The sequence below is a fragment of the Excalfactoria chinensis genome, chromosome 7, assembly GCF_039878825.1.
Source record: "Excalfactoria chinensis isolate bCotChi1 chromosome 7, bCotChi1.hap2, whole genome shotgun sequence".
Taxonomy (NCBI): domain Eukaryota; kingdom Metazoa; phylum Chordata; class Aves; order Galliformes; family Phasianidae; genus Excalfactoria; species Excalfactoria chinensis.
In genome coordinates, this window is record NC_092831.1 from 12,242,375 (window position 1) to 12,269,454 (window position 27,080).

At 43.9% G+C, this 27,080-nt stretch overlaps 1 protein-coding gene across 6 annotated transcripts in view; it reads right to left on the bottom strand.

Moving 5' to 3' along the window:
* Positions 1–1,711: 1,711 nt before the first annotated feature.
* The window catches only part of BIN1 (bridging integrator 1), an 83,970-nt gene continuing 58,601 nt past the window's right edge, over positions 1,712–27,080 (bottom strand). For 3 of the 6 annotated variants that reach the window (XM_072342535.1, XM_072342534.1, XM_072342533.1), the window contains 8 exons: positions 20,854–21,004; positions 17,604–17,732; positions 14,804–14,911; positions 13,104–13,127; positions 10,138–10,230; positions 9,260–9,370; positions 8,438–8,539; positions 1,712–5,439 (listed from right to left, as the gene is read on the bottom strand). In XM_072342535.1, coding sequence (XP_072198636.1) covers positions 5,332–5,439; positions 8,438–8,539; positions 9,260–9,370; positions 10,138–10,230; positions 13,104–13,127; positions 14,804–14,911; positions 17,604–17,732; positions 20,854–21,004 — 826 coding nt within the window. In that variant the 3' untranslated portion in view covers positions 1,712–5,331. Of the gene's footprint in view, positions 5,440–8,437; positions 8,540–9,259; positions 9,371–10,137; positions 10,231–13,103; positions 13,128–14,803; positions 14,912–17,603; positions 17,733–20,853; positions 21,005–25,857; positions 25,903–27,080 lie in introns of all 6 variants that reach the window. The other 3 variants (XM_072342538.1, XM_072342537.1, XM_072342539.1) reach the window with 2 other exon arrangements.

A 27,080-nucleotide genomic window follows, 5' to 3' on the forward strand; every position in this document is an offset into this window, starting at 1 on the left:
CCTGATGTATTTCTTCAGGGAAGGACCAGCATCATCTTTTCTATCCCACTTAATTGTACAGAATGGCATCTGGGCTGACCAAGTTCTTTGAAGTTACTCACCTGTCTCAAGAGAAAGAAGTACTAAATTGTTCTGAATTGTTTCAGGTAAGGAAAATAAGAGGGAGAGGGAGAGAGAAAGAAAAACTGACACAGGACTTAGGATGACACAAATTATATTTCTCAACATTGCCAAGAAACAAAATGGGACAAATCCATCTAGTACTTATCACTGGAACTGGGCATCACAGCTCTGAATACAGTGGGAATTGTTCAGCTTTGTTTAAATAAAATAAGAATTAAAATAATTAAAATAAAAAAAAAAAACACCCAAAAACCAAACATTTCTCAGGTCATCACGGTTAAACCCAGAGACTGAATTAACAGAAGAGATTGCCAGTACATTGCCAAAATCATTGCAATTTGATTCAGTTAAAGAGAAGCAGTAAGCCCAGAAGTGCATCTGGCAAGATTCATGTAGGGACCATCTACATGAAACGCAGACTAAGGACAGGCATAGCAGAATACGCTCTAAAAACACATGAAGGAATTATAGCTGTGAGACACATCAAAACACAAGCTCATACGGACAAGTCTTAACAGCTGTAGTTTCTCCATTTATTTCCATAAATATAATTTCTGAAATGACTTTCTCATTCTCAGCTTCCATGTGCTAGCACCTGTGCCAGCTGTGGCAAGAAATAGCTTCCTTTGGCGGCCCAGAGAATAAAAGCTTTTTCTAGTTTTCCTGCTATCAGCATTCTCAAACTGTGCTGCACAGGATTTGCTGACAGACACAAGTTCGTGCATCTTCTAGTTCTGTGCTTCAGGCTGGTGGGAAATGCCCTACGCTAATGTCATCATCATAGAGCAAAGGAAGAGGTTGGGAAGCATTCTGACATGGGGGGTAACTGAAGTCAAGAGGACCTCAGGCATCCCAGTATTTGTGGTAATTTTGCTCTCATCTGTTTTGTAGCGTTCCTGCCAACCGCACCTCAAAGTCAGACTATGAGTAGGGTCAACAGCCACACGAAGGGAGCAGAAAGTGCCTTGGGCCTTTTCCCTTCAAAACACCGTTGTGAAACTAAATTGAGCTAACACCTGTTTCCAGGCAGAAAAATGGAGCCCTTACAATGCTTCAGGCTATAAAAGAAAGACCCCTTTGACCTGGGGCTGTTTACCTTGGCTGCAGTCTTTGGACAGCTCAACAGGTAAGTGTACAGCACCTGTGAACAGGAAATGCAGAGCCAGTGACTGTGGCAAACAGATCACTCTGGGCACCTGGAATGATGCCTCTACAATCTCATTTAATGCATGACCTCCACAGTCAAGACATGCAAAGGTGGTAAAAGCAGACAGCTGAGGAACACCCATGGAAAGCAACACAGAGCATTGCAGGAGTTCCACGTGGAACGATACATTCATTGTTACCCCAGGACCTCTTTCCCTAACTCCATCTAGTAAATGTCTATTACTGTTGTTGCTGAGAGAGAGAAAAAAGAAGAAAGAATAACGCCTAATTTCTCTTATCACTTGGGAAATGAGAATTCCTGTTGCACAGTGGGATTAGGCTCAAATTGGAGAAATGTTATAAATCTGAAGTCAGAAGTCTATGTCCAGACTGAGACTGATAGAGCAAGAACATTTAAATCAAGTTACAATACCAGTCAATGGCAAGGGCTGAAAGATGCTTTTATTGTTCACACAGTAAAACAATCCAGTGGAAGATTATTAGATGGGGAAACAGCAGCTTTGTTGGGATGAATAACCAGGTAATCCTTGATATGCATCCAGTGTACCTGTCATTGGAGCAGTACTGGGCAATAGGCTTCTTTGGGATCTCTTCAGTGGACAATGTATTCACCAAAAAGGGAAATAAGGGTTCACTGAAACTACGTGTCAGACTAAGAAAAAAAAAAGGCAAAGGCAAAAAGACTATTAACAATAGAACATTTTTCTTTCAGCATTTTCGGAACAAGTTTCACATTTGCGCCTCAAATCAACTTTTTATAGCCCAAGTCAGAATGTTTTGTATCAAGTGAAAAAGCAACCCTGTTTTGGTTGTTTTTTTTTTCCCTTTTTCATTTCACCGAGAAAATGAAAACAAAATAAACTTGTCTCAGGTCACCCTCGCAGCTTCAGGCCACCCCTTACAGCATCTTTTTCCCCAGATTTTTCAGTTCAGCCTGCAAACTGAAAAATCACTGTGGGCACAGCCTACTTGGGAGTTTACTGTTCTTCTTTCTATTTAAGTCAGTCCTAAGCCAAAAGAAAATGGGAATTTTATTTCACCAGGTAAAGAGAACCAAAAAATCAAAGTATTTAGAAGATTAAAAAAAAAAACAAACAACCCTGAAAATCAGAGGAGATGCGCCTGTTTATGGGCTGAACATAACCCAGGAGATAAAGAGATGAATCCAAAGAATACTGCCATCTACAAGCTTCCTGCTATGCCAACTTACTCTCATATAAGGCAATTTACAACCTGCGGGCCCAATCCTGCATTTTTAGAATCTGTGATGTGATACTGCATGCACAGCAAAATCTAGGTAACCCACGCTATGTGCTCTAAAAGCTGGGGGGGGGGAAATGGGGGCTGTGGTTGCAAGGAAGCAAATGGAGAAAGATGCGCCATCCTCTCCACTGGCAATACTTGAGCGTCAATCACATGACCTGAAAACAACATCCCTTCTTTGCAGAGCATTACCACTTCTGCAGGGATAATACAGTACTGGATAGTTGCTTTGCAAGCTCAATTAAAGGAAAAGGCCTTACAAGGATTTCTGTTGGGACAGTCATCTGGTTCCAACACAGCAGAAGACAACATCAACAACGGCAAAAAAAGAAAACAACCCACAATAAATTAGATATCAGCACGGCTTTCTAAGTGTTCTACAACTACTTGCAAGACAAAAAAAAAACAAACAAAAAAACCCCACAGCTCTGGTATTTAGAATCTTATCTTTAAAAAAAAAACAATAATCCACAGGTTTTGCAGAAAAATAAACATTTTAAGCTGACGGCGTTATGTTAATTGGATCAACCCGCGTTTATATATATATATATATATACTTTTTTTTCTATGTATATTTAAATGTATATTTTTCTTCTATGAATATTCTTTAAAGGAGTATTGGGAGTCACAAATGCATAAAAATAGATACTTTGGAAAGAAAAATACTAACGACAGCCCTGGTGAAAAAAAAACAATAACCCTAAGAGCACAGTATTGCAAAGCAATGGCGCACCGTACGGCCACTTGTGGAGTCCAGTCCTTCTCTATTGCGTGCAATTATTCTTAAATACTACTGGGGATTTAACAGGGATGAGAAACAAAAACTCCTGCAAGTTTATTTAAGGAGAGAAAAAAAGAAGTGGTTGGATATACAGGACAGATTTTGATGCTTGTTATATTGCTGTAAAAGAACGAACACAAGCCATCTTCTGAGGTGAAAGAAGTCTGGCAACTCTTGCATTTACAAAAATATACTTCCGATCAAAATCTGACCCTTTGCTCTGAATTAAAGCTTAAAAAAAGAATAAAGTAAAACAAAACAAAAGCATTTTTGCCCTACAATGTATTTTTGTGTTGTTTTTTTTTCCTGTTGTCCTACAAGTAATTAAAGCAGATGAGGAAAGGTGGGGTTCTCAGTAGTGTGTGTCAGCACCCTGCACATCTCTGACAAAAGCCAGCTCCTAATAAGAAGATTATTTCCACGACTGATCCTGTCCCTTTACAGCAGGAGTTAACCTTACTGTTAAAAATCCCTTCAAGGCAAAAAGATTGTGGAGGAGGAAGGGTGGGAAGCCATTAAAAAAAAATAATAGAGATAATAGCCTGACCTGCTTGCCAGCTGCATCAGTATTCAAGTAAAGTTTAAAGTACCTTTGTGGGACTTCAGAGTCTCAGAGGGTCAGACCGGCTTACTTTAACAAGTGTAATATGCACTTTGAAACAGCTTTGTCATCTGCTTGTTTCAACTAAAAAACAAAACTCAAAAACAAACAGGAGCATAGGAAAGGTCTAGGAAAGGTCTCAGCATCAGTATTAGACTGCAGAGTGTCCTCTTGACACTGACACTTTGATATTCTTGCCTTCCTCTTCTAATGCATTAAAATATCAAGAAGTCATGCAGTCATTTTAAATGAGTATTTCGAGAGTCCAGTTTTCTTAGAGGTTAACTTCATCACCAGCACAGCACTGGAGAAAGCTGATCTAAGAAGAGTTCACTGACAGAAGTCCTCAAAGGAAAGTAAAAAATACCATTTCACGGATAACAATGCCAATTAAAAACACAGAAAGCAAATGGTTTTTTCCTCAGTATTTTTCTTAGACATCCTTTCAGAAGAAAATTTTCCTTTACATTTTCTTTAAAAACACGTTTTCCTTTCAGCTTTGAGAGCTATCTTCGATCTACATGAATTTAAACTCTTCTGAAAGTGCCTACAGGCCTTGTGGGGGCAGGGCATTCCCTCTCCTAAATTTCAGAGCCATCTAAATGGCATCTGCTCATTTTGTCTTGTTCATCCTCTTCAGTTCCTCCATTCCCTTTAGCTTTCACAGGCCAATACACTACTGTGAGAATTTAGGTGCTTGCAGTTGAAAGAACTTTGGACTGAGCACAGCTTGACTCATTTCACCTCCGTGTCATTACCACGTAGTTTCTCCTTTCTTTACACATACAAAATTAGTTTGTATAACACTGTTCTAAAGGAAGAAAATAAAATACGCACACACACATACATTGTATTGGTGAACACTATACACTAAATAGATTTTTTTCAACAGCATCACAGAAGTTTGGCCTACTGCAGGTTGACCTTGTGGGGAAGGCTGAATTTTTCTAGTTGCCATGCAAGCCACCTTCAAGACAAAACAGGTGAACCCACCCAAGAGCAAATGCAGCTTTTGCTCTCAAGCCAATAGACAAACGCTGCCTTTCCAGGGCTCGGACTGACATTGCGCCAGTTCAGTCAACGCAGCACTTAAAGAACCACACTGAGTTGCTTCTGTGTCAGTCCTCTGAATTCAAACACTGTTAAACCAAAGGGGGAAGAGCGTAATTGGTCTGCCTTAGTAGTAGTAGTATTTATATATTTTGATAACGCTTTGAATTGCAGTTTACTTCTGAAACCTTGCCCTTTGAAAAGCACACACCCTTTTAAGTTGACAATTTTTTCAGGCTTCTGTTCCTTTAAAATTCTCTTCTTTTCTTTTTTACTGCTCTTTTTCAATTATCTACCAGAAATCTTGCTTTCTTCCAGCAGAAACGTGGCTGGCGGGCTCGGGCTTTCACTGCACCCGCTCTGTGAAATTCTCGGGGAAAACCCCTCGGCATTGGTCAAGTTCCTTATGCTGGATCCAGTCAGACTCCTTCACACCCATCAGCCATCCTTCATCCTAGAGAAGACAAAGATGAGACACTGAGGAAGTGATAAGGGTAAGGATATTTCTCAGAGTACAGGCCAAGGAGATGTCAAGGCACATCGAAGCCATGCTCATGGTTGGCTTGGAGATGATCCAGGTAGAGGATAGGGGAGAAGGAGATAAGTGTTTTTGTTTCCTTTTAAACAGAAAAGGCCACATTCCAAAGTCAGCACTAAAACTTGTCTGACCCAGAGTGTCTGGAAGCAGTGAAACATACACAATCCACAAGTTCAATAGAAACATGTCATTATTTACATCCAGTGCAGCAGGAGAAATTCTCTGGAGCAATGGGATCCAGTCAACTGCTCTACCTTTCACCACCTAAACACAATGGGTTTGATATTCTCCATCATCAAAAAAAAGATGGGCACCTCCACAGGGTCTTCAGAAAGACCCATTTTCTGGTGCTCTGGAAGTGCTCATCCCCTGTTCCAGTGAAGGTACCTGGTTGATTAGCATTTTATGCAGCTTACGCAGACAAAATGAGTCTTGCTGTAATGCAAACTTGGTCTCAGAGAACTGAGGAGCTCAACCTCTAATCCCAAAAACCCAGCAAGCTGTTGGGTTTGATGCAAAATGTGGCTGGAAAAAGTCCCCAGACACAAGCATCCTCCCTAGCCATTAAACCCACAGACATTAAACCTAACCCTCTATAAGCAGGGATGAATTTTCACTGAAGCAAACGGAGTCCTGCCTTGTAGAACCTGCTCAGGAGGAGAACCAGACTTCCTTCCATCTCCATGAGCTCTGCAAACTTAACAGCTTGCTCTGCATCTGCTACTTTAGGCAAAGCATACACCAGGCTCATTTAGAGCTATGTCAACACATTCAGCTACATAACTTGCCAGAGCAGAAATGCTCAGGCAACCAGATGCTCTAAGCTGTGGAGAAATGGGGCATGCTTGTATGCAGTTCACACAGTTGTTCTGACACTCCCGAAACCAGCAGGAGTTACCTGTGAATTTTCCCAAGGACACACACTGCCTCCCCTTCAAACAATCTTTAAAAACATACCTGCACAGTGCAGGACCAATGCAGCCTACACCAGGGGCGATCCATGAGGCATGTATTGCTTTCTACCGCCACATTATTGCTTCTGCTCTCGTGCTTGTGTGTTTTAAGTGGCAGCAGCTCAGATCACCACTGTACCTGAGTTCCCTGCTCCATGCAGGCTGCACTGGGTGCCTGCAGGCTCAGACAGCCCTTGCTGCTGCCTTAGAGTTGAGCATTCAGTGGATGTCAAGGGAACGACGTGAGTCAGGAGCCCATCTGCTGCAGCCAGCTGCAGGGGCTGCAGACAGACTGACATGCCATAAATCAGGAAGACAAACAACTAGGCAGAAGGCACTGGGCACAAGCGCCTGGAAGGCAGCTTCCAAGCTCACAGCACAGCAAGCACAAAAGCTCATCCATTTACATGTAGTGCATGTGCCATACAGCATGCATCACTCCTGCAGCATCCGGCTTCAAAAGGGTCTCCTCAGCTATAGGAATCAGACACCAAGACCCAGATTGACTCCTGACTACTTTGAACATCACGTGAAGTGACAGATTAGAAGCGCTGCTGCCCTCAATGCCTTCTATCAAGTGAGATGACTCCAAGCCTGCCTGATGAACGCAGACATCTAAGCTGCAAGATGGGGACATGGCTCACAGTCTATAATCCTGGGCTTGCTCCACCCACGTGCACAATTCATGCACATGTTAAGAGCCAAGATTTTCTGGCTGGGTATGGTAAGGGTTAGGGAAATGAGCTGTAGCACATCATACACTGTAGAGGGTTAGAGGGCTTCAGTGCAGCTACAGCATTTGTTAGGAACACTCAGAGCTCACCCTCTGCAGCTTGGAGAGTCTCGAGTTCATGGCTGTTGCACCCACATCCAGCTAGAGTGCAAACATAGGGCATTGAAAAACTCTGTTCCGTAAATGCCATTTCCTACCACTGAAAGCAGAGGAGCTGTCCTTCATTTCCCATCCAAAAAGCTTTATGAGATGGAAATGCTCATAAATGCTTGTGCAGGGGCAGTCCCACCCATTGAAGAGTCTTGTGTGTGTATGGGGCTTCTTCCCCATACAACCCTTCCTCACAGAGCATTCTGCACTGTGGGAAATACCAACATATTACAAATCCCATTTCACAAGCAACAGCAAGATCTCACTCTATAACTCACAAAGTCAACAGCTGAGCCACAAAGAACCACATCATCTTTGAGCTACACTGTTCCTTTACCCCTTCTGGAATCCTGATCTTGTCAAACCCAAAGAGGCAGTGACTTCCGAATCAATTGGAAGAATTCCCTTCATTTTTCAAATGAAAATCTGAGGTCTGAGCTTGATCTTTACGAAATCACCACTTCTCTCAGCCAAGACAGTAAAACTGCTGCAGTCTCTATCAGCTGGAAGCCCTCAAACATAGCAACTGAGTAGGATTTACTCAAGGCTTTTAGAAATAGCTGAGATTAAAGAAAAACACTGCCAATTAAATCCAGGCTGGAGATGGACAGGGGGAATGTTCTCTGGAGCTGGGCATCCTGCTCCAGTCTGTGGTTCTGCTGCCATCTCCTGGCCACACAGTATCTTTTGGAAAACTTTGGGTGGTGCCTGCCAGTGCCACAATCTACACTGCAGTGGTCACAGATACTGTGCATGAAGATCAGGAGCTAAGTATGGGCTCTGCTGGGCTCCCCATCAAGAAAGCCATTGCCTTAGCTCAGATACCCTGTGATAAGGGCAAGAAACCATGTCTGCTTTGCATGCTTTATGCAGGATAATGTCTCTGCTTTTCAGTCACAAGCAGAGTCTTCCTCTGTTGCAGGCAGACAAGGACAGGAACAACTGGCTTTGCAGCCATCTCCCAGCCACAAACCGATGACTCTGCATAAAGCCAGACTGTTAGTGGAGGAAGAAGCAGCTTCAGAAATCCCTTTGGCTCATCCCAGCCCAAGCACACCACCCAGTTTTCCCTGCTCACCTGCTCCTCAGGGTTCTCAAATGGAATCACAAGCACCACATCCCCGGCCTTCAGCTGCAACTCATCACTGTCAGTAGCTGTGTAATCATGCATAGCCTGGACCTATAGACAAAGGAGAGCCACACGTGTTAATACTGACCTGCACAGCAACAGGAGCATCCTGGTAACTCACTCAACTAGTTATGCATCAGCACCTGCACATCCTGTTTTCAGGTGTTCCTATGATGTGGGCTTAAGATTTCCATTCACTCAAGTTGTGCCCTGTATTCTTTTAGCAAATGGACTTCAAAAGTATTAGAGGTCATAACCTCCCCACTCTGCCACCTTACTCTCCCTATTTGCTATAAGAGCATCAGTTTGGAACTCCAAGTGATTTTCTCCTGTTGTATTTCCCTTTCTTCCATCCCGCCTCCTATCAATACCTGTGTTATAGACTTTCTGCTTCAAGCCAAAGCCCTTCACTTCAACTACAATAATATGCAACTACTATAATAGACTGTAATTCTGCCCATAATCAGTCAAAATGTAATGGCCCTTCTATTCTTCTCCCAAGTTTAGCCACCTTCCTGCTTTTGGTGGATTTCCCAGAAAAAGCAGTATGGGGACAGAATTATCTCATAAAAAAAAAGAATGCCTACAGCAGATCAGACAAACAAAAAAGGAGACCATCACTTCTCACTTCAAGGGCATGATGAATCTGCGTTGTCTTGCTACCAAGGTCCTTCAGTGAGACATAGCCCATGGTCACACTTAATGAATGTAGTTCAATGGTTGCAGGAACAAAATCATCAGGAATGTGGTGTCCCACCAGCATGCATTCACCTTGAACAGAAATCCTGGGGGCATGTCAGCTCTTTCAGAGGAAGCGCCTCCTTCCACGGTGCCATTGACAGTAGCAGGGAAAGTCTCCACAACGACAGCAGGCAGAGAGCTCTGGTAGGCAGCAGCCAGGGAAAAAGAAAGACCATTGAGAAAGGAGAATCCAAGACAGGCAGCTCACTGATCCATACTGAAGGATTTGCATCAAAACCATCCATAACCTACTTGGGAATCCCAACTCTATCCAAAGATTCAGTGGGTTTTCTCAACGGTGACAATACTCCAAAGGACAGCAAAGACAGAGGAGATGACTGCTGCCCTCCTTTGCTTATGGCTGCAAAGGTCAAGGAGAATTTAGAGTATTCTTCTGGGACCACACTTGAAGCATTTCCCATTTAATGCAGTCACAAAGCAGTTCCTGTTAAGTTTACGAAGAACTGACCACAAGTGACAATCTATAAGAACCAAGCAGCCATAAGATGGACCTACTCCAGCCCCTAGAAACATGATAATGTCAAGAGATGAAACCTGGTTATTCAGGAGATATAGACAGAGCTCAGGGTAGGTAAAGTAAACGGTGAGAAAGGAGGGGCCCATCAGACAATGCAGGCTTAATACAGAAGGGGCTGTGGGCTGGCTTTATGACATGAACAAATAGATGGCTCTTTCTGAAGATCTTCCAGCTGAGCTTATTCCTAAGTATCACACAGGGAAAATACAACTCTGGCCTTTGAATAAGACCACTGTAACTGCCAAAGCGGCAGGGATGCATTTTTCCAAGCTGTTGCACGCCTCTTTTCTCAGCCTAGCTTCCCATATGTCAGCTGTATGACAAAGAGAAGTGGTGCAGAGAAGCAACTACTTTCTCTTGAGGTACTTACCGATCCTGAATCACCTTCGGTTTTAGATGCTTCAGCTCCAGCTGCTGCTTCAGATCCAGCTGCTTCAGCTCCTGCATGGGCTGCTTCTGTAGGCTGCAATACAGAAGCCATTCAAGTGAAGAGTTACTCTCATTACCGTCATGTCTGTGTGCAGAAAGTACTGCTCGGTCTGTCCAAGTGCTCTCTACGCGGTTGACTGCTGCCATCTGCTGACAAACAGGTGAAGAACTTCAGTTCTCACTACATTTGCCTCCCCAATTCTCTGCAGCCTACAGAAACCATAGTAAAGCCTGAATCCCCTCTGAGCCACACAAGAAACAAAACTGCAGAAGAAACAATTCAAATCCCAGAACGTGTATACCTTTCTTTTCGGGACTTAACATACTGACTTACATACACAGTAGCTGTTATTACATCTAGACTTCCACTGGTATGTGAATACACAGCACTGCTTATGTGCCAGCAGACAAGGATCTCTCAAGCAAGGAACATTTAAGCCTTCATATACTCCCAGAAAAAGAAGAGCACAGTAATAACACACCCAGGTGTTTGTGTGGATCCAGCATCTTTATGATGTTATCTTTGAATGAAAATCAACTGAAAACTACGCTGATTTTAATCCAGTTTGATTTTGGACAGGCCCAAAGAGTTGTGAATTTGGATTCCGTTTGTAAGAATTTGCTATGACTGTTCTGCACGGTGCCTGCATGAATCTAATGCACAAAAGCTATCTTCACCGGGAGGAACTTTTCAGCATCACCTACAAACCACTGCCCAACAGAGATTGCTCCTGGAAGTATGAAGACTGAAGTTCCCATGCACAGCATAGAATGAGCCCTGGTACTCATCCAGAGCTTCAAGCTTTTGGTCTCTCCCACCTGAAGTCAGGCTAGCTCTGTTCTAATGCAAAAACAAAACATTCATTTGCCCTCTCCCAGAAACTGCAGCAGCACAGGAATTAAGCTGGATCTGGAAGCATTAATGCTTCGAGCCAGGCAGCATTAGAAAGACTCCTGACAAGAATCTCAGGCGTCTATAGTAACGTCTATTTTCTAATTTAATGCCTGGAAGTCTTCACTGCCAGTCTATATTTATTCAGTCATAGCATAGACACCTCTATTGCATAATCTAGCTAGATTCCTGCTTCAAACTTGAACAGTAGAGATTGTTAATACAGACGCTCCCCATTTTTAACGCATGAATAAACAAATTTTCATATGCCTGCATGATTCATACATTTAGTAAACACACGTACCCCCCAAATACAACCATGTTCAAAGCACAGCACTGTCCAGATTTCCCCCTGTTGCAATTCTCCTAGTCCCAGCCCTACACAAGCACTCTGGCCAGGCTCAGCTGATCACAGAACCCCAGCTTACAGCAGTTTCCCTGGGAACCCAGGTAGCTTTGTTGAATCTGAGCTCTGCAGACATTCCAAGCCTACCCACGGTGACTGAAGGACTGATTCCAAACTCGTCCCTCAGAGAGGGAGGTCTCTTCATCCTCATAAGAAAGCTGTCCAACAAGACAATGCACAGATACACCAGGTTTTAAGCCATGCACTGCATATCCTTCCTTCACCACACCTTTCTTCCATCTTCCTCCATCATACCTGGGCTGACACCAAACCAAGCTGTCTGTGCCTTCACTGGAGCAGATGTGCAGCACCAGTAAGGCTGGCAAACCCCAATGCTCTCTGAATTAACCTGGCCAGGCCAAAGGAGATGCACACTGTGTAAAGCAACAGCCATGCTAACCCCAACTCCATACTCATCTGAGCACTGGATACATACTGTCACAACTCTCCAAGTGACTTCCTAATAACAGCAGAAATAATCAAGAAAGAAATACCTTCCTTTAACCAAAAGCAATCACTTATTAAACTTCAGCTGTTCCAACAGTGCCATTTAACACATGCTTTCCTCTCCTGACACAACCTTCCTCGTATCCCCCATCAGCATGCCCACAGGCCGACAATGCCAGAGGATATTATAAATAGCAGACCTGCTCCCATCCAGCAGATGATTCCCAGAGCAGCTTTGGCAGTGCTAAGGTGAATGTATGCATATTAAATGCTACAAAGGCTTCTCCTGTTTAATTAGATTTGCTCCCCGGTTGCCTTTTATCTGGACTCAGTGCAACCGGAATTGGGACAGATGCCAGCACAACTCTATCTGGCCAAGCATGGTTTTTATGCGGACAGGTGAAAAGCAGCTCATATTGAACCACAGACTTCTTAAAGCAGCTGATCTGAAAAAACAGTATTTAATAACCAGAAAAACTGGACTTAATTAACTCCCCGGATCTCAACAAAAGGCGTTTTCATGTCAGCTACTTATTTTTCTATTTTATGTACCTGTAGGCATGCCAAAGTCTATAAAAACATTTGCAGTCATGGGAAGAAGAGAGAGAGCTGCTCACTGCTGCTGCCAGGTTTGAAAGCTTTGTTTATTCCAACAGCAGCATCACACAAACAAAGCACGAGTTTACTTGTCTGCAGAATTAAGCAAGTTCTCCTGCATTGAAATTTCTATAGTTATTAACCCCATAACATATGGGACTATGTAATCATCCGACAAATCTCTCATCACCAAGGGCACCTGAGACATTTAGGCATCGCACACAAGACCAACAGGATATACACGCTGAAGGGTGGAGGGTGAGGATGGTGCCATAGTGGGACTAAGTCTGGGGAGCAGGTCACAGCATCATGCCAAGGGAAAGATAAGTGAGTTAGCAGGGAAAGGCAGTGGGGTGGTTTGCTGCTAGAGGCATTAAGCTACAGTGCCAGACATGGCAAACATGGCTGCCCCAGGGCTTTACAGGGAAGGTATAGAGTGGAGAAACTCTGGTTTGAGGTGTGCAAAAAGGAGAAGCTGAGAGGGAAACGAGACAGATGCAAGCAGGGATGGCACAGGCACATGCACAGTATGTGATGAGAGGTGAAAGCCATAGGAAGTTCTTACCTCCCATAAATCCCAAGGTAAAGACTATGCATGTCAAAGAGCAACAGAAACAAAACATGTTTATATGCAATTATTTCAGCAAGTACAAAATTACAGACACTGATAGTCTGAAGCAGACATACACATTCAACAGCACTTACCCCTGCATGTTTTGTTGTTGTTTTTTGTTTTTTAAGTGTGCAAATTCATACACTCATCCCCACTGCGTTTCCAAGTTAAGCACCAAGATATCTGAGCGAGGGTTATTCCTTGCTCTGGTATGAAGGGAGACAACTAAGCCACATTCAGATATTGGTGGCAGTACTGACAGGAAAAAAAACAACATGGATTTGTGGTCTATCAGAGTTAAATATTCTCTTATCTCCCCAGCCAGAGTTACAGGTCGTTTCAGAGCAAGACTTCAACCCATATCTTTGGATCGGCAGTGAAATATTTTAACCTCTCTGCCATATTGCCTGCCCCGTGGGAAACAAATCTGACTCCCTTGAAAATGGGGAGGTTTGTGCTAGGTTTAATACTGTGGTTACGCCACTATAAAGTATTGATTTCAGACTCTTAAGTGACTTCTGGAACTAACAATAAATGTGTAACAACACCAAACATGTTACTGTTGAACAGTTTTTAAAATCCCACTCAGCATAACGTTTATTGCAAATAATTCCATTCTGAAGTAAATTCATATTCATATCTGATGTCAACATACCCAGTTATTCAAGTTATAACAGGTGATTCAGAACAACAAAAAAGCTTATTCTGGGGTACATAGCAGTCATGCAGTCAAGAAATGCCAATCTGTCCATTTAATGTTCCCAAAAGGGGCAGTTTAGCACATTGGTGTGTATCAAGCTATGATAATAACTAGAATTTTGCAGATACAGTATTTTAATTTGGAAGAATCAAAGTTTTAACAGAGATCTTACTGCTAGAAAGATCAGCCCATTTGATTTTATGATACTGGAGAAATAGTGTAAACATCCAAATCATATTATCACAAATCTTAGTGGACACCACAGGCCAAGAACACCTATTTCACACATATGGAATGTCTGGGTGAAAGAAACCAAAGTGCAGCCCACCCGCCTCTGGTAGGACAGGAACAGGTACAGGTCAGACCAGAACTATGAATCTTCCTTTTTGATACTTCACCGTGAGGCAATATGTCCAGGGAGGAAGCTACTTCTTTACCACCAACAGAGGCTATGTTATACTCAGACAGAAGGGCCTCATGTCACTTGAGTATCTTGTCTGCAGCTTTATTCATCTTAAGTAACCGCAGACTATCAAAGAGCCTGTTTATTAAAAATCTCTTTGAGAGCAATTTACAGCAGGAACACAGAGCAGAGGTTGAACACCTACGCATGGTTTAAATCCAAGTAGTATATAGAGGATGTTAATCTGTGGATGGTTATACATTGCGCTGAATGTGTTGTCAGTCAATATATCATCCCCACAAAGCACAAGCACTCCACAGACAACTAGTGCCAGACTGTGGCCTGGCTAACAGCCACATGATTCTCACTGGACTTACATATCCAGCAGAGAAGACCAAGGTGCCCATCCGCAAGGCATCAGAAGTTGGCAGCATCCAGCCCAGCCACCCAGAGCTCAGGTCCAAACTGCCACTGATGTGGGTACAGGTCACGCCACCCCCTGGCAACAACTCACTTTCAAAGAGAGAGGGAATGGTGATATAAACCAACCTGAGAAGCAGGTGTGGGGGTCTTCCCCATAGTGGCATCTGGTTTAATGGGATCAAAATCCAGATCCAACAGGCTGGCTCCCTCCTGGAAGGGCCCAGGGGCCTCAAACTTGGCAGCAGCGAGGAAGAAAAGCAGTACGAGTGTTAGACACGCACACATGTACAGTATAGGCAAGGTATGCAACATCCAGGTGCTATGGCTGCAAGCGTAGAAGACAGTGTGGGAATGCAAACATTTGATGTGACTCCTGACTCTGGAATGCCTATAATCATGGGCAGTAAGCAGGGCTCCACTGTAAACCAAACCTGAGCCTTTTCCACAAGGCTCACTCACCTTCTCATCTGACCAAATGAGCTCACATGGTGCCAGCACCTGAACTTTTACAGTCAGAATGATCACTGCCACTAACCAGCTCAGGTGATCTTCTATTTATTTCTACACCTTATAGCTTATACAGCTGCCTTTGTGTTGAAATAACCAGGACAGACTTACTGAACCGCACATCTCAGCAACATGTATCCAGCACAATTAAGGCTCAGAACAAACTCCCAAGCTCCTAATTTCATCCAGACACAGAAACACATAAGATAGAAGCTCACCCTAGTTAAGGTACTCAAATTACTCTCCAGTTCATAATGCTATTTACAATGCTTTCCATTTCAGGTACACCAAAAACATGCATACACAAGTCTTCCAAAGCAGCATACATGTGCTGCTCTCTTCCAAGTCAGCAGAATGACTTTCTGATTCATGCAGCAGCTGAAGACAATGACAGCACATTCACCAATTTCCTTTAATAAAACAGTCACAACAAAGGAGTATTCAAAACAAGTCAATAAGTCTGCTTTTACATTTAGCATAACCACAAGACTCTCCTTGTATTTCAATTCAGAGGAAGCTCAAAGTCCAGGAGTAGTTGATTCCATTTCCATTGATCTCTGAAGTTCACTTGCCATGCCACCTCAGCTACCTTTCCACAACACACCAAATCCGGAAGGCTGATCTTCACAGTCACATCATAGCCACGCCATGGAAGAACATGGCAAAAACAGCAATACAGTTTAAGTGAAAGTCCTCTGCATGCAGCCCATACCACCATCATGTTCACCTCCTTTTATTTTCTCTAACAGCAATTCTCTTCTGGACTTTTCCCTCCCTTAAGAACATCCTCTCCTCTTTCTGATATGCACAGTTCTATGAGAACAACCAACCAAGTTCTCCCCTCTCACAACAATAAACCCTGACCAGTATGGTAAAACCGGCATTGTAGCACACTCCTCCAGTGCACTCAGGCCATTGGGAAGGTTCAAACCCCAATTTTCAGCTTTGCTTGGTGGTGAGAGTCACAGAAGTATCATAGCTGACATTCAAGACTTATGTGCGAGGCCTAGCACCCTTTGCCTTTACCCAGATCTCCCACAAAATAGCTCACTGGAGCCAATACATCTGACAGGAGCGGCCCTGGGCAATGCTCTGAACACTACTGCCTGTTGAGTGCTTTGGTGAAGATTGTTCCGGCAACCAGAGTCCACCCTCAGAAATTTCATCTGATTGAATGTCACCGCAGATCCCATCCTGGTGCAGAACATGACTGGCTAAGAGCAGGCATTCACATGGAAATAATTCACATGGGGCAGACAGAGCTGTCCATTATGATATAGGAGAAAGAAGTATAGAGAATGAGAGTTGCTCAGCTGCCTGTGGTCCCCACGCTTCCAACACTGCAGTCAAATCATCTCTGCTCTGCAGGCTTTATCTAGTGCAATGCAAAATCTGACACCATCCTTCCCTCTCCACTCTACCTTGACTCCTCAGCAGTGAGGTGGAAGGTGGCAAACCAGAGGCAACGAAGCAGCATGACATGAAGAAAAGTCTGCGAATGAGTCACAGGTGAGAACTGCTGCAGGCATTACTTGTGTTTTAACAAGAGTTTAGGGGAAAAAATATACAGTATACATGCATATATATAATATATAAAATACAGATGCAGGTATCTCATGATGCAGCCAGAAATCTGGTCAGGCTTGTATATGCATAAGAACATCTGTTCTCCTAGATCCAATTCCCCAAGCAGGCATCCACTCTCCCAGTGATGTTAATAATAAGGTAAGTAAAGATGAAAATCAATTGCTTGAAAATGCTTTTCCCATTTTCAGGGCTTCAAAAGGCATCACACAACAGAAAAAAAGTATTCTTATGGGAACTGCTGGCTGGTGAAAACAGACAGTCTGTCAAGAGCCCTGAATTCACAGCAGACACAGTCCTGTCTGTCTACACTGCAGTCACTAATTCCTGTTGGCTGTTCCTGTGCTTGTGTGGGCTTTAAAATTTAACACAAAGCCCCCATCTAAAAAGCACAAAACTGCCTTCTGAAAAGACAAAAAGGACAGGGTCACAGTTTGGGATTGTACAAGGGTAGACAAGACACGCGTCATCCACACCTAGGATCCTTGTTGCTGGAGAGAGCATATCATAGGATGCAAAGGAAGCCAAGTTCCACATACACTGCTGCTGTACAAACAAACTGATATCATTCTAATATCTTCCACCAGCTAAATTTCTCCCATTTCTTCTATGGGCCACAGCTCTCAAAGGACTACATGTTTGCCTAAGCTGCCTTCCAGTCACCTTGCCTTCTAAAATAGCCCTCTATCTCCCACTTTGCCTTCTGAAGTCCAGTGCTGAGCTTGCCTTCCTGCTTTACCTGACCAGGTTTCATGGCTTGACACCTCCAGAGAGAAGAAAGATCAAAAGAAAAAGGTCAGAGGTAGACAATACAATGCAGGGCATAGCAGCTAACCTGCGAGGGGGTTGTCACACTTATCTCAGGGACAAAATTGTCATCAAACAGACTGATGATGTTCTCCTGCTTGATCTCCTTGGAAGGGGTGACTTTTGGAGGCGGAGGCACCGGAGGCCCTTTCCTCAACTGCATGCAAGTGAGCACACGGCCACAGCACAGACGGCGACACCCAAAAAAAGCAGAGACAGGAACCAGGTTAGCCACAAAAACTGAAGGTGAGGGAAATCACAACCACAGGCACAGAGACTGGTCCAATCAACTCCATCTGGAGAGAGAGGAAGGGAGAAGGGCAGAATGAAACAAAATTAAAATAAACAACCACACGCCTCCAGAGAAGGTTTGGCATCATTAGTTACACTTCAGCTATGGGCAGGTTTCCCTCTGCAGAGGAGAAGCGTAACACAATTAATATGCATTGACAGGACATGCATACGTAATTAGAACATGTGCAACCTTCCATAAAAAAAACAACCAACCAAACAAAAAAACCCCAACCAACTAACACTGGGAAGGAAGCAGACAAGTTACTAAGAACACGATTCAATAGACCAGGCCAGTTCTGCCTCCATTGGCCATACTTACCATACCTAAAGGAATAAGAGCCCAGACTCAGCCTGTCTTATTGTGGGATGCCCATGAGGCCAGATTCTGATCTGCCCAGCAATGAGTTAAAGAGTATATCATAAGGTCAGAAGGAATTCTTCATGGCATCTTACCATGTATCTCAGTTATGGGGAAGAAAACTTGAATTTCCTGAGAAGCCAAGACACCGCTGTGGGTCCAACTCTGCTCTCAGTTTCACCAATGCACATCAACACTAACAAAGTCACAAGTGTATCCCAAGTGGAGACCCCAGAGAAAGCAAAATGAAGACTGACCTTGTGACTCTAACACATCCTAATATTCTATTGCCATGCTAAAAGACTGTATCCAGCCCCAGTGGGAAGCTGTGGTAGACCCTCAATAGATCAACTGATCCACACCCTCTTCACATTTTCTTGTGCCCAGGGCTCAGTGCTTCCTCATAGCTCCAACCAAACCTTGAAGAGCAGTTCCTGTGTTGGAACAAAGCAGCCATACATGTTCCCTGCAGACTGGGAGATTCCAATTACAAACTCAAAACTAAAAGGATCCTGACACTTCTGTGATTTGCTACTCTAGAATAGTATCCTACCCTCTCCTATGTGCTAGTGTCTTCAGAGACTTCCACAGCATGCAGCAGCATCTCCAACTGCAGTTTAACACCATCTCAAAGACAACAGAACTGCATATTGATGTTGGGTTGTACCTAAAACTTCACAAAGCACAGAGAACTTTGCTGACTAGAATAAATCCCCTAAAATCTTTTTGCTGATTTGGGTCCCACAGAGCTTTATCTGCCTAAAAATTCAATACAGCTCTGCTGTTTTCAGAAGTGCCTTTACAGTATTTCAGTGGTGTAACTGAGAGCAAAAGTTGAACCTTTGTAATCATCTCCCAGACCCCTCAAGCCTTGTGTCACCACCAAACCACTCGGTGTGGAGTGCTGCAGTCAAGTTCCAAAACACAGAAACTCCAGAACAGCTGTTTTTCCTCCCTGTAGAGTCAGCTCCATCTCCTGGCACCTAGGAAGCGCGGAGTGGAGCTCTTGTTCTTCACTGCATTGAGGTCTAGGAAAACGAATTAAATGTAGTGTAGAAAAGAGCTGCCAGGCGGTGGCAGCACACGCTGCAAAACACCATTTCAGTCTTGCCTCGACCCTCCAGAGCTCTGCTGGAATATTTTGCTTGCTCAACACAAGGCGGCCTCCAGCCCCATTCCTGCGGGCAGGAAGGCAGCAAGTGAATGAGCAAGCACTTGCAGCTTGGCGAAAACAAGGTTTATGTGCGCTATTTAAAGGAAAGGGAAAACAAATCTGAGTGAAGTCTGCAGTGAAAAGCTCAATAGATTTGTACCATTCACTGTTCCAAATTTCCACCAAGTTGTGGTGATCTCTGAAAAAAAACAAACCAGTAAGGCAGTTCTAGAAAGACATGCACTATTTTCTCCTTTTAAATACACAAACCCCACTCTGGGGTCCTGGCCTATGTTTATAGGCTGTACAGTGCTGGGTATGCAGAGGCCGTGGATAAGTCCTGCAAAGATACAGCCAGGCATCCGCGCTGGAAGAGACCCTCTTGCCAATGTATAAATATCCCTTCTTGTCTCTAGATTCTCTGAAAATCATAACAAACAACAAAGGGAAAAAACATTGCGAGAGGCTATTCCAGAAAAGAGAGACAGCCCTACAACAGGCCTGGATTTGGAACCATACTGCTACATACAACAGCAAAGAAGTCCTGCATTACTTTCATCTTTTTTTAGCAGCAGTAGGTATTTCTTACCAGTTTGCCCAGAACCCTTCTCAGGTTCAATTCTTTCAGGAGGACTCCTCTTTGTTGTTCAACTTACTGAAATGCAGCGACTGGTACCAGACATGAATATGGTCTATTTGTTCTTCCTCCCCACAGCACTTTTTTCCCCACTTACCAATAAGGAGATGGGGAAAGAAAGCAAATATTTTATTCTCCTTAAATCCCAACATATTATATGCTAAGAAGCAGTTGCTACATGCTGCTGCTGGGTGTTTCCCATGTAAGGAGAGGACAAAGGCCTAAGAAATGCCACATGGAAGGTATCAAAAGCCACCTAACAGTCCTCTCCCTGCTCCCCAGCTAATTTCTTGATGGGATAATATAATGCCCTTATTTTTAACTGCAAGGTTAAAATAATGGATTCAAAGTTAATATTTTTACTATATTAAAGTAAAGCATCGTGCGAAATACTGATGTTTTGCTTATCCATATAAACAAGAAACTTTCTTCTTCAGACCCTCCTTAGTTAGGGAAGCTCTTGGGAAGAGGCAGGACCATCGAATTCCACGGGTTAATGCAAAGAGCAAACTTCCTTGTCTAGCTACATTTTCCCTGGATTTTCTTGACCATCCTACTTGATGGCAAAATACATTACTGGCTTCACCCCTGTGCATGGGCAATTCAGAGACAGCTTGGTTCTTCCCTACATAATACAGAGATGATCAATTAACAACTCGCATTCTCAGAAATCTCATGCTTGCTCCCAGCTGACAGAGAACAACTGTCATGTTGTATTCAGTACTCCGTACTGAGTAGCACTCAGTAGGTCCAAATAAAAGCAACTTATGGATGTCTTCAACTCACACACCATTGTTCATACGTTAGAGACACAGTCAATGTCATGGGGATGCTACCTGAGATGGTGACTTCGGGATGCTTGCCCCAGGTGCTTCCAGAGTGGACAGCTCCAGCTCATGGTTGACAGTCTTGGTCTCAGGGCTGGTGATGGGAGATCCATCTGGTGGAGGCGAAGGGCTTTTATTTGCTTTCGCTGGGGTGCTGTCACTGAAGGAAGGGGATAGAGGGAGAGAGAAAGAGAGAAAAAAAGAAAAAAAAAAATGGGGGAGAGAAAAAGAAGAGTCTGAGCCAGGCCTAGGAGAAGTTGAGCTAACCAGCAAAGACTATTGGGTCTCCACTGCCTGTTTGCTTCACTGCCCGGGGATGCAATGAATACCTGAAGCTTCTACAAGCTTCTAACAAGTATCTTTGCTGAACCGTTTGCTGCCCACACACTGCATCAGGATTACTGGGCAGCAGGCTACCCAATAAATTCCCACTGCATCAATATATTTTGCATCAGATATCAGAGAAAAAAAGGAAAAGAAAAAAAGCACAGCCATCCTTAATTCTCACTGATACGATATCAAGTGCCTATCTTTAGGTAATATACCTCTAAGGAAGCATGTGGGGAAAGGAATCCTGTGTAAGTAATTTTATAACTTTTCCAGGTAAATATTTTCTGAGTGGTGTTGTACTGACAGTTGTATGGGTTGTGACCAACTGATCCACATGCAGATCTACAACACCTGAATGAAGGCAATAATAAAAGATACATGGTACAAACTGTCTAAGCTGCAACAGAGAGAAGATCATTCCAGACAGCAAAGAAACAGCAAGATTTTGGCTAATAAGCTCTGTCATGGAAAACTTCCTCAGCCTGTTTTCAATGATAAATTCCTTATGCTTTGCCTTCCCAGCTGGTCCTTGTTCCAGGACCATTTCTGACGCAGTCAAGGAGGATTCCTCATGGAATTAAGATGTAAGAAGCCAGTGGTGTTTTTTGGTTCATAATTTGGCCAGATTTGGATTTTTGAAAGGAATGGCAATAGGCAAATGCCTCTCCCTAAAGGCATGGCCTGGCTGAGTGTCAAATCTGTGCTTCAAGTTGTGGAATCATCAGATATTTAGCTAAAAGTCGAGTATCTGAGAATTTAAATGAGGATAAAGGTATATCTATTTTCCCAGCCTCGTTCTTCAGAAAAGCTGAAACACTTTGGCTCCCCAAAAAGCAACTTATCTCAAGTCATGTAGAAGCACTCACACTAACAGGGGATATTCCAGCAGAAGAAGTTTGGCAAAACTATGCACAGCTGAAATGAGAATATTACAGAATATTTCAAAAGGGCTGTGCAGCCTCACAGGCAGCAATATTTGCCTCAATTTACAATGATAAAGTTGCAGCTCTTGTAAAGTTAAAGGGCATGTTTTCCTACAACCTGATACAATAAATCCTGGCACAGACTCAGAACTGCAATGAAGTAGACCCAGAGGGACACATTATTTCTTTACTCTTTCCCAAGAACATCCAGAGCCCTGGAGATGTACATCCACTCACCCCTGAATGCAGGAGTTGGGGTGGTCATTGACTAACATGCACAATGGCCTCATTCCTAAACACTCACAAATAGAGGGGCAGCAAGAGGAAGGACAGCAAGGCACTTCAGAAAACCTCCCTTCCCAAGCAAGCGTATCCCCCTGCTCAGCATTCCAGCTTTCAAGCTTCCCACCTCATTCACTTTGCCCTCAACCATTCCTCCCCCCGCCACTTTCTCCCCATATACATACAGCCCACACACATTTTCCCACAAAGCACTTGCTCTCAGGTCCACATGCAGGTCAGATGTTTCTGATAACTGACACCAGCAGCACACAAACATGATGCAGCAAAACCAGTGATGTTCTATGCCAGCAGCTCTCAACCAGGGGCACACACATACACACAAAGGAAAGAAAAGGGGAAAAGAACAGGGAGAAAGGAAGAGGAGGGACTGAAAAACACATACATGAACCCTTGCAGCTCTCCAGTTTGATTGGATATGCCCAGCATCCTTCCTAAAACATCTCAAGAAATCACTCTGACACAGTGAGTTACATGAAGGATTCTGTAGCATTGCCATGATTGCACTACAGATGGAGTAGCAATGGTCACAGAGCAAAGGCAAGAAAGTCCTGCTCTAAGTGAGAGTTACCAGGGAACAGCTCATTCACAGCATGGAAATACTGAACTGATTTCACCAGAAGCTTATCTTGCTACTATTTCCATGGCAACACCATTACAGACAGCATCATCTGAGGTGAACACGGTGACCTTGCTGAGCTCAGCCACACTGAAGAGATGGGTCTTGAACTTTAATACACTATTTCTGGTATCTCAGAGGGGGTCCCACAACACCTTATCGCAATGAGAGTTGCAGAAGGATGAAAACAGTAAGAGGACACAGTGACCTGCAGCTGGACAGCTAGGACTTCTCAAACACCCAGACAGCACTGGGAGTCCTGGCTACCAGCTGGCCTATCCAACACAAGGATAGGTTTCTCTAACTACCCAACTGAAAAGATCGTTTCTCCTTGTAAGAAAGGAGCTCACGGTCATTTTTCTGGAGGCCACGAAATGACTTTCTGGTGACTTACTTGCGGTGTCTGGCAGTGACTTAATTTGGAGATCTACTGGTGAAAGACTCCCACATGAGAGGCAGCCCAATTTCTTCCTCTCATCCTACAAGGGTTGAGAGGGCCCCACACCAAAGCCCTCATTAAGTCACTGCTATTTACAGCTTGTTTGATGTGTTGGCTGATCCCCCTAGGAAAATGCCAGTGCTAATTTTGACTGAGCCTTTTCCAGCCCCCTGTGCAGTACCTTTATTCCTACACTTGTTGCTTTGCACACGTTTAGCTAATGTGACCAGCACCAAATCAGCCTGTCACCAGGATCCCATAGCTTTCGCAGGAAACCACACACTGTGTGCTGAACAGATCAGGGTCTTGCTCCAAAAAAACATAGGGAAAAGCATGAGTGTAGAGACTGACCAAATGTAAGCACCATAGAAGAAGAAAGTCAAAACAAGGTCAGTGCAGTCTGTTGTTGCCTTTTCTCTTTTTTTTTTTTTAAAGTTCCCATGAGCAATTGAGAAGCAATGCCAAATCCAGGAATGTCAGGCAGGGAAGGGACGGGGGTGTCACCTTTCTTCTGTGAGTTGAGAGCCAGGAAAAAGGTCTAATGCAGTTACCACAGCTGAAGGAAAACCCCAAATCTCACCAGTCTCTTTTGGCTTTGCTGAGCTTCCAGACTCCTCATATGGGTCATCTATCCTGGAAGAGCAGACTAACATCTGCACATGGGGTTTCTATGTGCTTTTAACAATTCCGCACTGAAGGATGGAATCAAATCTCCAGTATGGATCTCTAACATGATAGAAACAGATGAGCCACCTCCTGCCAAGTTCTCAAGTTAAAAGTAGAAAAAAAGGTTTGGTATCCCAGCTAAGGCTCAGATAGGGTCTTTTAGCTAAAAGTAATTGGGTTCTGTTTATTTACTTATTTAAGCATCAAAGCTGGCTGAACGCTCAAGAATTATTCCCACGTCAAAAAAGAGGCAGCAGGGGAGACAGAAAAAGAAAAAGCACCTACACACTCAGGTGCCCCTTGGCCCGAACATACATTCTTGCTGCAGATCAAAAAGCAACTGAGCCCTTGACTTTCCTTCCTCTCACAAGGGGCTGTGCATTTCTCTGTACCCCTGCAGCTGGTCTGACAGTAGAACCCCCAGCACAGCCTGAGTCAAGAACCTCAACTGTTGCACCAGCCAGACTTTGTGGGCACAGCAGAAGGATGTCGTGGTTAGAGCTCATCAAAAGAGATTTACTAGCTCTCCCTCTGCTGTAGCATCTGCAGGGGCTGACAAAAAATGACTGGAAGTGCTACTACACCTTCTGATGCAGTCACAGCAATGCTGGCTCATGGTCAGAGACAGACATACAGAGAAGCACTGTGAATCCTCCTCCTTCACAAGACAATCATTCAATATTTTTTACTTGAGGAAAAAAAAAACAGTATTTGTCCATCAGATTATCTGTGAAATTATCATTCTCTTCCCTCCAAATAGGACATACAGCAGAGACAAAGAAAAAGGTCAGTGGGAAGACAGAATCAGAAAGCAAGGATCCCAATACCAGCATTTGGCTCTTACTGCTGCTGAAATATCATCTTGAGAAATATAAAGAAAAAAAATCCTTCTAAAAGGACACCATGGAAGAAATATCAACAGAAAGAATAAGAAAAAAAAAATTAGGAATTAGGGGAAGTTTCCATGCCACTGTGCAGCAACCCCTGCTTTGCACCAGAACATTCTTGTCAGAGTCCTTGACCTTGGCTACAATAATTCTAGGCATTGTGGCAAACCAGTTATTCAATGCCACAGCTGTTTCGAAAGGCAAGCTGCTGATACTAGCCTTTACACAGGACAACAGAGGCTTCCATTTCCTGCAGCTCTGCACAAATCATAAATGGATGGAATAAAACAGCGAGGATCCTCAGGAACAGAGCAAGTAAAGAGCAAAGCTGAAAGTGGCCCTCTCCCACATCACTGTCCTCTCACTGCAGGACAGGACAGACAGTAGGTAGACAGGACAGAACTGTGTGTGAGAGCTGCCTACTGGTCCTCCTGGGCCAGGCAGGGAATGAGAATGCAGCATTTCAGAGCTGTTCATAAGGGCAAGCCCTGCTAGATAAAACAAAGCCTTGTTAATCACCAAATTAGACCTTATTTCCCCCATACAGACCAGTATCATACTTTTAGTTGCACAAAAATAACCAAGCAGACAATGCCTGTGCTTTCACACCACCTTCTTATGGAGGAAAGGAAGCAAGGATTCAAACCAGGCACACAAGCAGTTAATGGGATTATCCAGACACAGACCTCAGCAGGTCCCGGCAGGCCATGAACACACAACATCATGCAAAGGATCCCTCTCCCATCACAGGGTTAATACGTGCCAGGCTGTTAAGAGTCCAGCAACAGCCTCTCCAGTTTTAGGAACTAAATCAAACACATATTGAAATGCTGCTCTCCGTACCGGTACCTGCTCATCTTTTTCCTCAGCCTGGCGAACAGTTTAGTTTTCTTTCTGTTGAGGATGGCACGCAAATCATATCCGTTACAGAACAGCACGGTCAGACCAGGGAGGAAAAGTTCAGCTTCCAAGCACCCATTCAGCACCCTCCTTCCACCCATTTGTCAGTGAGGTGCCAGAGTGATGCAGGAGGATAACTGCACCTCTTCTCACACCTTGTAACTTCCTGGCACCGTATCTATCTCTAATCCCTTTCCCAGCAGAGAAGGGCCAGGAAAACATCTGTTACTAACACAGGCCGCAAGAGGCAATCAGAGTGGTGAGGGATATTTCCTCCTGCATGCCCTGAATCACAAGGACAGGACAGATACAGAGGTAAGTGCCTCCCAGTATTTCCTGATCCCTGCAAGGCATTATTGTCCTGGAAATCTTTTATATACGTCCTATATAATTCCCCTGAGCAAAGGGTTACATTGTCATTCTGGGGAAAGACTCACCTCAGCTGAAATACTCATTCCACCCCCCAGATGAAACCAGCAGTTTCTGGGCAGGAATCATGACAAAAGGTAATAAATTCAGTGTAAACATTTGTGCCAAAAACTTCATGCCACAACAATTACACATCTAGGACCTGCTGTCATGACAGCCTGCAGTCACTTGCTGGAGTAAGAAAGAAAGGAGGAGGAAGGAGCTGGGAAAGCAACAGCTCCAGCCTTCAGGTGTCTTATCCTCTTCCAAGTGGATGCTGGTATCACGATAACACGGTGCACAACAGCAAGAGGATGGGCACCGCTACCCCGCATAAGGCCTCAGTTGTTGGTGATTATGAACAGACATCGTGTGCTAACTTAAATAGAAAATACTAGCTTCACAAGATGCATCTTGAGAATTTGGTGTTAGTAATCAAAAATTCAGAGGCCAAATTTAACTCAAATTTCGTCTTTCTTTAAATTTGGCAAGCACCACACATTGCCAGAATGAGACAAGCAACTATCTATGCATGACTGCAATTGGAGGTTAAGCTGGGAGGAGAGGCAAGGGAGCACAGAGGTCTCAACAGCTGATGCAGCCCTTCCAAATCAATGTACTCTGAGTGTAGCTTGTCCTTACCTCTCACCTCCTCCCTCCATTAATACACCAATCGAGGACACGGGCTGTGCTCCTGCTCACCCAGCACATGGGATTAACAGCAGCTGGAAGCCAGAGTCCTACATTGTTTCATCACTCACACA